Genomic DNA, 13,674 nt, shown 5'->3' with positions numbered 1-13,674 from the left:
AATTTAGCTGTGCCTTAATATTTTTAGTTCTATTTCTCGTAACTTAATGCTAAATTAGTGGTAATATATGGCAAATAATAAATTTTCTTCTTGGTGAGTAAAGCCAACTGAATTCATTTTTTGTTTTACAAAGAGTTATTTCCCTTTCCATTCCAATTGTAATTAAAAAATAATTAAATTTAATTAATATTTATTTGTGAGAGTCATTGTGATATTTTGATAAAATGTTTATATTGTGGGATGACTTATCATTATCAGGATAATGATAATGATAATGATTATCAAATCCATGTATACTTATTTTTATAGGGAAACATTTAATATCTACTCTTTAGCAGTTTTGAAATATACAACTGATATAATAAATAATAAATATATATTATAGTCAACATTCTGTATAAGAGATCACTAAGGCTTATTCCTCCTGTATAACTGAAATTTTGTACCCTTTGATCAACACCCTATCATCCACTCCCTTTTATGCATTCATTTAACTGTGGATACCTAGTTTTCTCCCATGTCTTGGTTACTGTGAAAAATGCTGCATTGAACATAGAAATGAAAAAATATCTCTTTGGGATACAGATTTTAATTCCTTTGAATATATAACCAGAAGTGGAATGGTTGGATCATATGGCAATTCTGGTTTTTAGTTTTCTGAGAACTTCCATGCTATTTTTCATAATGGTTGTAGTAACTTACAATCCCACCAATAGTGCACAAGGGTTCCGTTTACTCCACACCCTCTCCAAAACTTATCTTTTGTCTTCCTTATAGTAGCCATTCAAACAGGCATAAGGTGATATCTCACTGTAGTTTTAATCTTTATTTCTCTGATTATTGGTATTGATGTTGGGCATTTGTAAGTCTTGTTTGAGAAGTGTCTCTTTAGGTCTTTTATCCATTTTTTATTGGATTATTTCCTTGTTATCAAGTTCTCTGAGTTCCTTATGCATTTTTTATTTTGGGTGTGAGTCCTTTTTGAGATGTAGAGTTTTCAAGTAATTACTCCCTATCCATGGATTGTCTTTTCACTCTATTGATTGTTCCCTTTGCTGTTCAAAGATTTTTAGTTTGATGCAGTTCCATTTTTTAAAATTTTTGCTTTTGTTGCCTGAACTTTTAAGGTAATATTCAAGAAATCTTTGTCTAGACAAATGGTTTTATACTCTTTTTATTTCTAGTGGTTTTAAAGTTTCAGGTCTTTTGTTTAAGGCCTTAATCAATTTCCCTCCATTGTCCCAGATGTGAAATGCCTATAAAAATTACATCACTTACAGTAATTTTGGAATAATATTTGAATATTTTTATGTCCACATAATTGAAGTTTTGGAACTTACTGGTTTTTAATCCATTTTGAGATGATTTTTCTATATTGCTATAAGATAAGGGTTCCATTTTATGCTTCTGCATGTAGATATACAGTTTTCCTAACACTGATTATTGAAGGCACTCTCCTTTTTCCATTTGGGTTCCTGACACTTTTGACAAAATCAGTTGGCTATAATAGGTTTATTTTGGGATCTTTGTTCTGTTTCATTGGTTTCTATTGATGAATGGTTATTTTTATTGTAAAACTAAGTTGTTTGATTGCTGTAGCTCAGTAATAGATTTTGCTGTTTCGTTTCAATTTAGTTGTCTGGGGTTTTTGTGGTTCCATAAGAATTTTGTGATCATTTTTTCCTATTTCTGTGAAAAATGACATTGAGATTTGGTAGAGATTGCATTGAGTTGGTAAATTGCTTTGAGTAGTGTGGACGTCTTAATAATAATTCTTCTAATCCATGATCACGTGGTGTGCCATTCCATTATTTTCTGTCATGTACCATTTCTTTCATCAATGTTTTATAGTTTTCAGCATACAGATCTTCCACCCCTTTGGTTATAATTATTATTCCTATGCTACTCTGGAATTTTTTAATCACAAAAGGAAGTTGCGTTTTGTCAAATGCTTTGTCCGCATCAATTAAGATGATAATGTGGTTTTTTCCATTAATGTGGTCCCAACAGATTTTCATATGTTGAACCATACTTACATTCTAGGAATGATCCAACTTAGTAATGGTGTATAGTATTTTAAATATACAGCTGATGGTCTAGGGTTGTGGCTAAGTGGTAGAGTGCTTGCCTAGCATGTGTGAGGCACTGGATTTGATTCTTAGCATCACATATAAATAAATAAAGACCATTGAGAACTAAAACATTTTTAAAAATATATTGCTGAATTTGTTTTGCTGAGCATTTTTATATCAGTATTCATAAGAGATTTCGGTCTGTGGTTTTCTTGTAGAGCTTTTGTTTGTCTTTGATATCAGGATAATGTTTCCTCATAGAATGATTTAAGACAGTTCCTTCTTCTTGAATTATATGGGAAAATATTAGAACATTAGTATTTATTCTTCTTTAAATGCTTGGTGGAATTCATGAGTGAAGCCATTAGGATCAGGGCTTTTCTTTATTAAGTAGATTTTTGATTACTGACCTGATATCCTTACTGGGCATAAATCAACTCAGATTTTCTATTTCTTCATGGTTTCATCTTAGTAGGTATTGTGTTTCTAGGATTTTGACTATTTCATGTAAGTTATCCAATGTGTTGGCATACAGTTGTATTCACTTCTAATCCCTTTACTTCTGCAGAATTTTAAATAATGTATTCACATTCAGTTCTTATTTTAGTAATTTGAATCTTATTTTTGTCTTAGTCCATTAACCTAAAGATTGGTCAATTTGAGAGCTGGGGTTGTGGCTCAGTGGTAGAGCACTCACCTAACATGTGTGAGGCACTGGGTTCGAGCTTCAGCACCCACATTAAAAAAATAAATAAACAAAATAAAGGTATTATGTCCATCTACAACTAAAAAAATTTTTAAAAAAGATTGGTCAAGTTTATTGATATTTTCAAAGAACCAACTTTGGTTTAATTGATTTTTTATTATTTTACATTATTTCATTGATCTCTGTTATAATCCCTGTATTCTTTCTTTTGCTAGCTTTAGGTTTGTTTTGCTGTTCTTCTGGTTGCTTAAGGTATAAAGGTAGATGGTTAATTTGATATCTTTCTTGTTGTTTTTTTTTAAATATAAGCATTTGGTGGACATCTGTAATCTCAGTGACTTGGGAAGCTGAGGTAGGAAAGGGCAAGTTTGAGGTTGGCCTTGGCAACTTGGTGAACCCCTCAGCAAATTAGTGAGACTCTGTCTCAAAACCACAAAGGGGACCTAGGGATGTAGCTCTCAGTGGTGGTGCCCCTGGGTTCAATCCCTAGTACCAAAATAATAATCATGGTCATAATACTAGTAAATTTTCTTTCTTAACATCACTTTTTCTGTGCCTTATACGTCTTAGAATATTGTATCTTCATTTTAATTCATCTGTAAACATTTTATAATTTCCCTTGTGATTTATTCTTTGATTCACCAGTTGCTTAAGACCGTATTTCACAATTTTTTTGATGAAATGTTTAAATTCTATGATCTCATTCCTTTTCGTGTATGTTCTTCAGTTATTTTCTTTGAGTTTAACATTCTAAAGTAATAACACTCTAACTTCTATTTATACCAGTTTTAATTCAGTAGTATATAAAAACTCAGCTCCTTTTTAGCTTCTTCCCCACACCTACCTGTTATTCATGCCAAACAATTGCATCCTTGTGCATTGTGTGCCTCAAAACATAATAATTCTTTTAAATACATTGTATCTTAAATTACATAGAAAGCAAAATGTGGATAAATGAAGGTTACAAATAATACTAGCTTTTAGAATAATTAAGTGTATATTCATTTCTTAAATCATGTGCGAAACAAAGTTATTACAAATTATTGTAAAAATAATACTAGCTTTTCACAGTTGTTCATATTTATCTTTATAAATGTTTTTTTTTCAATATGTCTCTGAGTTCTCTGTAGTATTTTTCCATTTTACCTAGCAAAATTGTCTTGAGCATATCTCATAAGGCAGGTCTAGCATTAATGAACTTCCTCAGCCTTCGTTTTCCTGAGAATGTTTTAATTTTTCTTCGCTTTGGAAAGAAAGTTTTGCCAGATACAGGATTCTTGGTTGACTTTTTTTCTTTTAACATTTCGAAAACACTGGTCCATTAATGGCCTTCTGGTTTTTAAGGATTTCTGTGAGAAATCTACTGATCATCTTATTGAGGATTCCTTGTATGTGATAAATTGTTTCTCACTGCTTTCAAGATTCTCTCCTTGTCTTTTAAAAATTATTGGCACATAATTATTCAGAATAGTGGGTTTCATTGTGGCATAATGTACACATGCACATAACATAATTTAATCAGTTTATTCCTCAGTACATCCCCTTGCCTGGCCTCTCCCTCCCTCCCCCTGATCCCCTTCCTCTACCCTACCTGTCTCCCTTCTATTTTCAGGAGATTCTCTTTTGTTCTTTTGTCTCCTAGTTTCCACATAAGAAAGAAATCATATGATCCTTGACTTTCTGCTTCTATAATTTGGCTCTTGTGAATTGTGCTGCTGTAAATAGGAATATTCATATGTGCCTGTAGTCTCTAGTGCATTGACATTTTTTTTGGATAAATATGAAGGAGTACACCTGAATTTTCTGGTGGTTCCATTCCTAGTCTTTTGAGAAACCTTGCAATTATTTCCACAGTGACTGTACTAATTTACAGTCCCACCAGTGTATAACTTTTCCTTTTTCTTTGCATTCTCATCAGCATTTATTGTTATTTGTATTTTTGATGACTATCATGTTAAGCAGGGTGAGATGAAATATTAGTGTTGTTTTGATTTCTACTTCCCTGATGGCTGAGATGTTGAGCATTTTTTTCACATATTTATTAGTCATTTGAGAAGTCTGTTTAATTCATTTGTCCAGTTGTTTTTTGTGTTATTTGTTATGGGTGTCTTCTGTCGGAGGAGTAGCTGGAAAAGATTTTCTCCCATCTTGTTGCGTGCTCTCTTTTCATAGTGTTGCTTCTTTTTCTGTGCAGAAGCTTTTTAATTTGATATTATTTCATTTATTGATTCTTGGTATTTTCTGGACTATTGGAGTCCTACTGATGAAATTATTGCCTGCATCTATATTTTCTTCTAGCACTTGCAAAGTTTCAGGTCTAATTCCTAGGCTTTTGATTAATTTTTAGTTGACTTTACTACAGGGTGAGAGATAGGGAGGGGTCTTTTTTAATTCTTCTCCATATGTGTGTCCAGTTTTCCCAATACCACTTGTTAAAAAGTCTTTTCCTTAGTGTATGTTTGGGGCACCTTTGTTAAGCATCAAATGACTGTATCTGTGTGGGTTGGTCTCTCTGTCTTTGATTATATTCCAATTGTTCTAAATATCTGTTTTTATACCAGTACCATGCCATTTTAATTTCTATGGCTTGGCAGTATATTTTGAATTCAGGTATATGATGGCTCAACCATTTCTCTTATTGCTCAGAATTACTTTGGTTATTCTGGGTATTTTCTTCTTTTACATGAATTTTAGGACTATTTAAAATGTAATTTGGTATTTTTATGGGCATTTCATTGAATCTGTTTTTAACTTTCAGTAATATGGCCATTTTAATAATATTAATTCTGTGTATCCATGAACGTCGAGAGTCCATACTCTAGTGTCTTCTATTTCTTGATTTTTGACCATATGATTTTACATGTCTATTTGTATATCTCTTTTGAGTTCATCTTACTTGGAATTCATTGAGTTTCTTGGATGTTTATATTCCTCAAATTTGGGAGCACACTTCTGGAGGTACATACAGCATGGTGTTCTGAATTGCTTCACCAGTTTTGATAAGTTTGGCTTCACATTCTCCTAAAGTATAGGAGCCTTTCAATTAGCTTCTGATTTCTCACTAAGAGAATTTGTCCATGATTGTTTGCTGAATTAGTAAATGATATTATACATCTCATTATTATAATAATGAAATTATACAACATTGATATGGATGGAGTATGAACAGTTTTCAACATTTTAGGAAAATATCCATATTGTTAAATTTGGGTGCATAATTCTTTAATATATGATTCCAATGTGTAAAATGCAAACATAAAGTAAAAAAAAAGGTAAAATAAGTATACCAAATTTTTAATGGTAGTGTCTTGTCTGGGTGGTAGGATTATTTTTATTTTATTTACACATTTATATTATCTGTGTGGTCTGCATTTATTATGTTTTAATCAGGAGAATGGCTATGGCAATAATAATGATTGACTAATTTGTTGTAAATTTTGTGGGTTTTTTTCCTGATCTCTCCAGTTTGGAGTTTGCTGTTTAACCTATATGCATAGAAACATAAAAGTTTCTCATTATAATAATGATTGAACTAAAAAGTGAAAGGATCACATAATCTTTCTTGGGTTTATTGTACACTGCTATACTGATGTATGTGTATGTACGCTTGTTAATCTTGAGACATGTAGAAAATAATATACAGAAACTTTTCATTCTAATCATGAAATAGAGGGAATAGAATCTAATTTGGGCTCAAAATATAGAGAAAATTTTGACAGAAACTTCCAAAATGGAGAATTTTCTGTCCTCATGTGGTTGGGTTCATAAACTGAAGGATTTTTGGAGTGATTAAACATCTAAATATAAAATCTCAGAAAAACTATTTTTCATAAGCTTTATACCATCACATTATAACTGTCCAACCTTATATACCTTCCCTGGTTATATGAGTGGACAGTTTTCTCCCAGTCCCAAAATTTTATCTACATATCTTGATTTAGTGTGTTTCATGGGAATAATGCCCTACATTAAATAAATCAAATCTTAACTACCAGTGAACATTAATATATAAAATGTCAGTTGATAATTTTACCAGAAATTCAGGTAGCAGTTTGATACAGCAATTTGCTAGTGTTTTTGTTTTGTTTTGTTTTCTTCACATGTTCCATATTTTTATGGTTTGTTAGTGGGGCATGGAAACTACCATTTCATTAAGAAATAAGATGTATTTTTTCCAGTGCCAAGAACAAAAAATATATAAGTAGAATAATCTGTTTTACTGGTAGCTCTTTCTTTGCTTCTATTTCTTCTAGTTTTGAAGACCTGTTTTTGGAAATAGAACAAAGAAAGACAGAGCTGGGCATCGCTGGCTTTGGTATTTCTATGACTACCTTGGAAGAAGTTTTCTTCAAGTAAGTAATAATAATGAAAAAGGGCAGAGCAAAACTTCCTACAAGTATATAAATATTTGAAACACACCGAGTAAGGAGGTTAGAGACAAACATCTAACCTCCTTACTCCTTACTAAATAAAAAGCCCATGTAAGTCTTTAATGCTATCAATTACTATGGGGGACTTAATCTCCTATTATACTATGAATTATATTACCCTGTTTAATTATACCTGTCAGTTTCTTCCATGGAGTTGTAAACCCACAGAGGACAAATTAACCATGTGCTCACTTGCTGGATAAACTAACCCAGATTAGATTGGACTAGGAAATTGAGAAAATAAATCTATGGCACTAATATAAGCTTAAAATATAATAAAAATAAAATCTGTAAATATTATTATTATTTCTTAGAATATAGATTTAACAACCACTGTCTTCTCAAAACAAAAGGATAATGTCTTAGATCTTTTACTTGACTAAGTTGTTTATTTTATCCATTGGGGGGTGGGGGGAGTATATCTCAGTGGTCAAAGAACTTGCCCAAGATGCCTGAGGCCCTGAGTTCATTCTCCAGTAACATATACGCACGCACGCACACACGCACAAAAAAAGAAAAGTAAATTTTACTGTCATTGATGTTAACATTGCATAATCATCATTAAAAAATGTTTGCTTCAATTTGTGAAAATCTTTGATGGATTGGGTATTTGGGAACCACTGTTCTGGTTAAAATTATTATAATTTCTTATCTATTTGTGTGTGTGTGTGTGTGTGTTTCTGTGTGTGTGTGTGTGTGTGTGTGTGTGTGTGTGTGTGTGTGTGTAGGGTCAGTAATCAGGCAAACTACAAAGTGAATGAGGAGGTTCTCCAGATGTCTTCCGAACCAACCACAAATACAAATGAAAACAATCAGAATGTGAATGCATCCAGAAATTCTGAAAGATCTGTATCTGACACGAATAAAAATTCTGATACATCATTTAATACTGGGGTGAGCATCTTCACTAAGAATATAATGACAGAATAAAAGAAGTACACTTCATTAAAATATTTTAACTCAGGATCTTGAGTTTAGAATTCGTGTTATAGAAAGCCCAATAATGTAGGGAACAATTTGTAAAGTAATCTCATTAATTTTTTCTACTTCAAATATAAAATACTATAGGCAAAAATCAGATTTTATTTTCACCATTGTTATTCCTTAGGATATTTCTTATGTCAGTTTTCATAATTGTTAGTTCATTCTGAGTTGAAAAAAGGGTCCTGTTAAAATTTGCTTTTCACATCCCTATTCACACACATAGAAGACATTTAAATTTATGCATTGGACTGCATTGTAACTGCCTAAGAACTATTTCCAATTTATCATATTCCTTCACCAGTGTGGGAATTCTCACTGAAGTGCCTAGCATTTATCTTGGTCTCCTAATTTCTCTTCCTTCCAATTTTTTGGTTTTTTTATTTTTGATGAGGCGTTCTGAGGAAGAGAATACATTTGTCCAAGGTGCTTATTAGGCATGTCTTCACTGTGGGGCTTATGAGCCAGTTGTGAAGCAAAGCGGGTAATGCAAGGGAGTGTGGAATTTTTTTTTTGTACCAGGAATTGAACTCAGGGACACATAACCACTGAGCCACATTTCAGCCCTTTTTTTAAAAGTTTTTATTTTGAGACAGAGTCTAAGTTGCTTAGGGCCTCGCCAAGTTGCCGAGGCTGGCCTTGTTGTCCTCCTGCCTAAGCCTCCTGAGCCACTGGGGTTATAGTCATGTGCCATCATACCCAACTGAAAGTGTGGAATTTTGAGCTAGACAGAACTATACTCCCTGCTCTATCATTTACAGGCCATTTGTCCTTGGCAAAGACATTTAGTACTTCTGAGCTTCAATTTCATTCTGTTTGAGACTATTTCAATGAGTTAAAAATACTAATTGTGAACTGTACAATGTTTGACATGAATTGGGTACTTAGGAATTGTCATTTCCCCCTTTCCCCACTTATACATTTCTACTCCTCTGGCATTCTTCCCTGTTTCCCCCTCTTGAAACATGCAGATGATTGACAATTTGGCAGATCAGTCTAGAAAAGTAGTTGATTCCTCGACACATTTTTAGTTCTAGGAATATATCTTAATAAACAGTCTTTTAAAAGCTAGAAGTCACTTTTTTCCTACCATGAACACAAAGTGAGAGGATTCTCCTTCTTGACTTATTTCTAGTCAGAGATGGCCTCAAGGCTGCTCATTTTATTCAGAATATATTGGTTGATTAATTAGGGATGTTTTCTCACTTTGTATCATTCATGGGATATTCAAATATTGAGGGAAATAGGATAATAATGTTTCTAGACCATTGGTTATCTAGTCATGAAATATGCTTAATATGTTTTTCTTTAACTTTTTGACATTTTCAAATTAAGTCTCTACATTTGAAACAAGGGGTTCCATTGTCAATCTGAAAACATACACAATCAACTATGTATTGCCCCCAAAGTCTGGAGGAAAGCTGTATATTTATGCACATTTTTAAAATATTAATGATCACCCTCATTATTTTAAAATTAGAGGCTGGAAAAAACATATTGAGCATATTGCAATTTCAAAATAAACTTCTCCTCTTTTTCCTAACTTGCCACAATCCTGTTGATCACATAGATTAAAACCAGATAATAGAAACCTGTTATGTATGCACATGCACATTGCCTGTGAATGTTTCCTTTACAAAATGAAGATATGATTGACAGATAGTGGTTTAATATGAAGAAAGATAGATGTATTGTTCTGTGCAAGAGAATGTTAATAATACATTAAAGATAGATAAAAATCATCCTTTTGAGACTTTTGTTATAATTAGGTTAGGAGCCAAGCCAGTCCTTTTAATGAACACATTATACAGAGAGTAAATTTTACTTGTTAAGTAGTCTACAAACAACGTTCACCTTCTCCCCAGGTATATGTGTATACAAAGTGTGTACATCTCTTAAGATTTGAAACATTCCATGCGGATCCGTGATCTCTGTAATGTCACCTTTCTCTCCTCTTACAGTTGGCTCTTCACAAGCAACAGTTCCATGCCATGCTCTTAAAGCGGGCAGGATTCAATTGGCGCAACTGGAAAATATTATTGCTTCAAATCGGGGCACTTGTGGGTTTCATGTATCTTCAGATGAGAAGGAGGACTATTCCAGCAACACTGGATGAGCCTGCCAGGGAAATGGATTTAGAACAATATGGTGAAACCATTGTGCCTTTCTCAGTTTCTGGAAGTTCTAATTTAACTGAGAATTTTAAAAAAAATCTTGAGATCATACTAACGGATAAGAAACAAAAACTTAAAGAAGTACAAGGTAAGGTTCTTTAAAAATAAAAAGACTGCTAGTAAATGAAGACCAGCTTGTATTACTTTACAAGAAAGGACTCAACTGGAATATTGAGGTACTTGATTATTTATTTTTTGATAGTAGCCAATCTCACGAAGGCAGCCAAATCTGATGCAAGAATCATCTTTCAAGCAAGTATTGAATACATGCTTTTGGCAAGAGCTTTTCTAAATACCTGAATGATCTAAATTTTGATAACCACATTTGCTAAAGTGGAAGACATTGGGATTCGAAAGTATTCAGTAAGTTGTCCCAAATCATGTATCTAGTACATATTAGAGCAGGGAATGAATGTTCAGGCTGCCTAGCTAGAGGCTACTATCTCAACCACTTGCTAGGTTAAATCATTTCTGTAGGAAACAACTGTATCCTCTTCCAAGATAGGTTATTTCCTGCCAGATACTTTATTTTTATTTATCTCAGCCATTGCTTTTATTTACAACATTACTTTAGGTAATTATATAACCTGTGCAGTTTAGAGGCAGCCAATACTGGTAAATTGGTGGTGGAGTGTATGGCGGGGGTGCCTTTCAAGAAGAACATATCCATTTAGGTTTTATTGTGAGAAATGAAATTGCTTTTGGAAATACTGGATGTTACTTATAATACCACTATACGGACTTTACAACCAATACATCATACTGGGTGGCATAAAAACTGTCAATAAATCATATATCCCCTTTCCTCTCTCATTACAAGAGCACTATAGATGAGTGCTTATTAATCAAAAATCAAATAGTTGTTCAGAAGAGAACAGGGAATAGAAGAGAAAGAAAATGAATTTCTCTGATTCATAATGTAATTCTTTTTTACTGCATTATATTACTCATAAAAATTTTAAAAACTTTGCTTCAAACATACATCAGTAATAAGATTATCCAGTTAAATATTTCTCTTTGTTTATTCTTTGAGTACCTTGGACTTGTCTTAATTTAAAATCAGGCAGTTTTTTTTTTCACAAGATGGTGGATTAGGAAGCTCTGTGTATTCATCCCACTACAAAAATACTAGGTAAACAACAGCAGACTAAGAACAATTTTACAGACGTTCTGGAGGCCATTCAAGGGTCCTACTCAATTTTTTAAAGACACTAAAAAACTTGTGTGGCACTTTTGCTCATTCTTGCCCCACCCCACCTGGCAAGGCACACTTGTGACATGTAACTGGCGGGAGATGTTAGCAGCAGAACACAGTAGAACATTTAAGGCTCTACAAAGGAGCAAAGGTGAGACTTAGAGGGGAATTAAGATATTTAGAGGCAGCCAATACTGGGAAATTGGTGGTGGAGTGTGTGACAGAGGTGCCTTTCAAGAAGAACATATCCAGAAAGGTCTGAGAACAATTGAAGCCTTAATTTTGGTCTAATTAGTGAAGTTATTTGCCTGCATGGATGTAGTCAGCAAAGGCTGGGAGAGAGGTTGCTTTTGAAAATACCTAATTTTCATCAAAAGATCAGAAGATATACTTGGTGTATATTGAGATACTAACACAAGAAGCTAAATAAACTCCAAGTAGAACAAGTTCAAAAAGACCCACACAGAGAATTTTCGAAATGGCAAGAGTAAATGGCCTCATCACAAACAAAAGGTTCTCAATAAAATTAACAGATTTTTCAGCAAAAGTCCTTCAGGTCAAAAGTCAGTGGGATGAATTTAACATGCTGAAAAATACTTTTAAATGTGTCAGCCAGGAATTCTATCCAGCAAAAGTGTCATTCAAAATGAGAGAGAAAGGGTTAGTGGACCTGCAGTATGTGAAGGGGTAGTTTGTATGTCAGCAGCAAGGAGAAGGGACAGAACTGTGAAGGAGTAGAATTTTTGTTTCTATATGTGATTGAAGTTAATTTAGTATCAGTTTAAAATACAGGATGCTATATGTAATACTCTTGGTAAACAGAAAGAAAACATCTATAAAGGATACACAAAAAGAAATGAAAAGGGAATCAAAACATATCAGGAGAAAAGCAGTAAAGAAGAATATAAGGATCAAGAAAAATTAAGACATGCAACAAAATAGAAATTGTTATTCTTTATTAGAATTACTATAAATGTAAATGTATTAAAATTTCCATTTAAGCGAAATGCAGTAGTGCACACCTGTAATCCCTGTGACTTGGAAGCTGAGTCACGAGGATCTCAAATTCTAGGCCAGTCTCAGCAACTTAGTGAGTCTCTGTTTCAAAATTTAAAACGTTAAAAGGACTAGGGATGTAGCTCAGTGGTAAAGTATCCCTGGATTCAATCCCAATACAAAAAAAAATTGTTTTCCAATTAAAAGACACATATTGGCAGGCTGCATAAAAAACAGAAGCCAAATATGCTGTCCACAGAGAGATTGTAGAGTTCAGAACACGTGAAGGCTACAAGTAAAAAGATGGCACATGTGAATAGAACCACAGAGAACAGATCTACTCTACTAATACTAGAGTAGACTTTAACTCAAAACTGTTATAAAGAACATTAGATAGTGATTAAAGGGGGAAAATATAATAATCATAAATGTCATTCTTGATATCAGAATATATATATCAAGTAAACATTGATAGACTGAAAGGAAAAGTAACTCCACAGTAATAGTAGGAGACTTTCAATAATAGTCCCACTTTTAGTAGTAGACGTATGAACAGCAGACAGACCAAATGTACCTAACAGACATATGCAGAAATGTCCAATCAACCACAGCAGGACATACGTATTTTCTCATGTGCATGAGGAATGTTACTCAATATAAACTAAGTGTTGTGCCACAAAAAAGTCTTAAAGAGAAATTGAAATCATATCAAGTATCTTTTGTGTCCACAATGGAATGAAACTGGAAATCAATAACATTAAGAAATTCAGAAAATTTACACATGTAATAAAAATAAACAGCACATACTTAATCGTAGGGTAAAAGACAAAATTGTAAGGGAAAAAAACTTCTTAAGTGAAAATAAAGACATGTGATATCAAAACTTGTGGAATGTAGCCAAAGCAGTTCTAATTTAAAAATACTTAAATTTTAAAAAGAGGAAAGCTCTCAAATCAGCAAACCTAACCTTACAAACAAAGTAATTAGAAGAACAAACTAAGCCCTAAGCTAGCATAAGGAAGGAAATAATAAAGGTTGAAGTAGAGAGAACCAAAAAGACTAGGAAAACAAGAGGAAAAAGGTCAACAAAACCAAAGATTTTTTTTAAAGATCAAGAAAT

The 13,674-nt window shown here is 33.0% G+C and overlaps 1 protein-coding gene across 1 annotated transcript in view; it reads left to right on the top strand.

Moving 5' to 3' along the window:
• The window catches only part of LOC101975769 (phospholipid-transporting ATPase ABCA3), a 130,027-nt gene that overhangs the window by 69,015 nt on the left and 47,338 nt on the right, over positions 1-13,674 (top strand). The window contains exons 16-18 of the mRNA XM_078024246.1: positions 7,032-7,130; positions 7,937-8,102; positions 10,151-10,451. Of these exons, the coding sequence (XP_077880372.1) occupies positions 7,032-7,130; positions 7,937-8,102; positions 10,151-10,451 (566 nt within the window). The remainder of the gene's footprint in view (positions 1-7,031; positions 7,131-7,936; positions 8,103-10,150; positions 10,452-13,674) is intronic.

The sequence above is a fragment of the Ictidomys tridecemlineatus genome, chromosome 10 (genome assembly GCF_052094955.1).
Source record: "Ictidomys tridecemlineatus isolate mIctTri1 chromosome 10, mIctTri1.hap1, whole genome shotgun sequence".
In the NCBI taxonomy this organism is placed as follows: Eukaryota; Metazoa; Chordata; class Mammalia; order Rodentia; family Sciuridae; genus Ictidomys; species Ictidomys tridecemlineatus.
The sequence above is the reverse complement of the archived record's forward strand: the minus strand, read 5'-3'. Positions and strand labels throughout refer to the sequence as shown.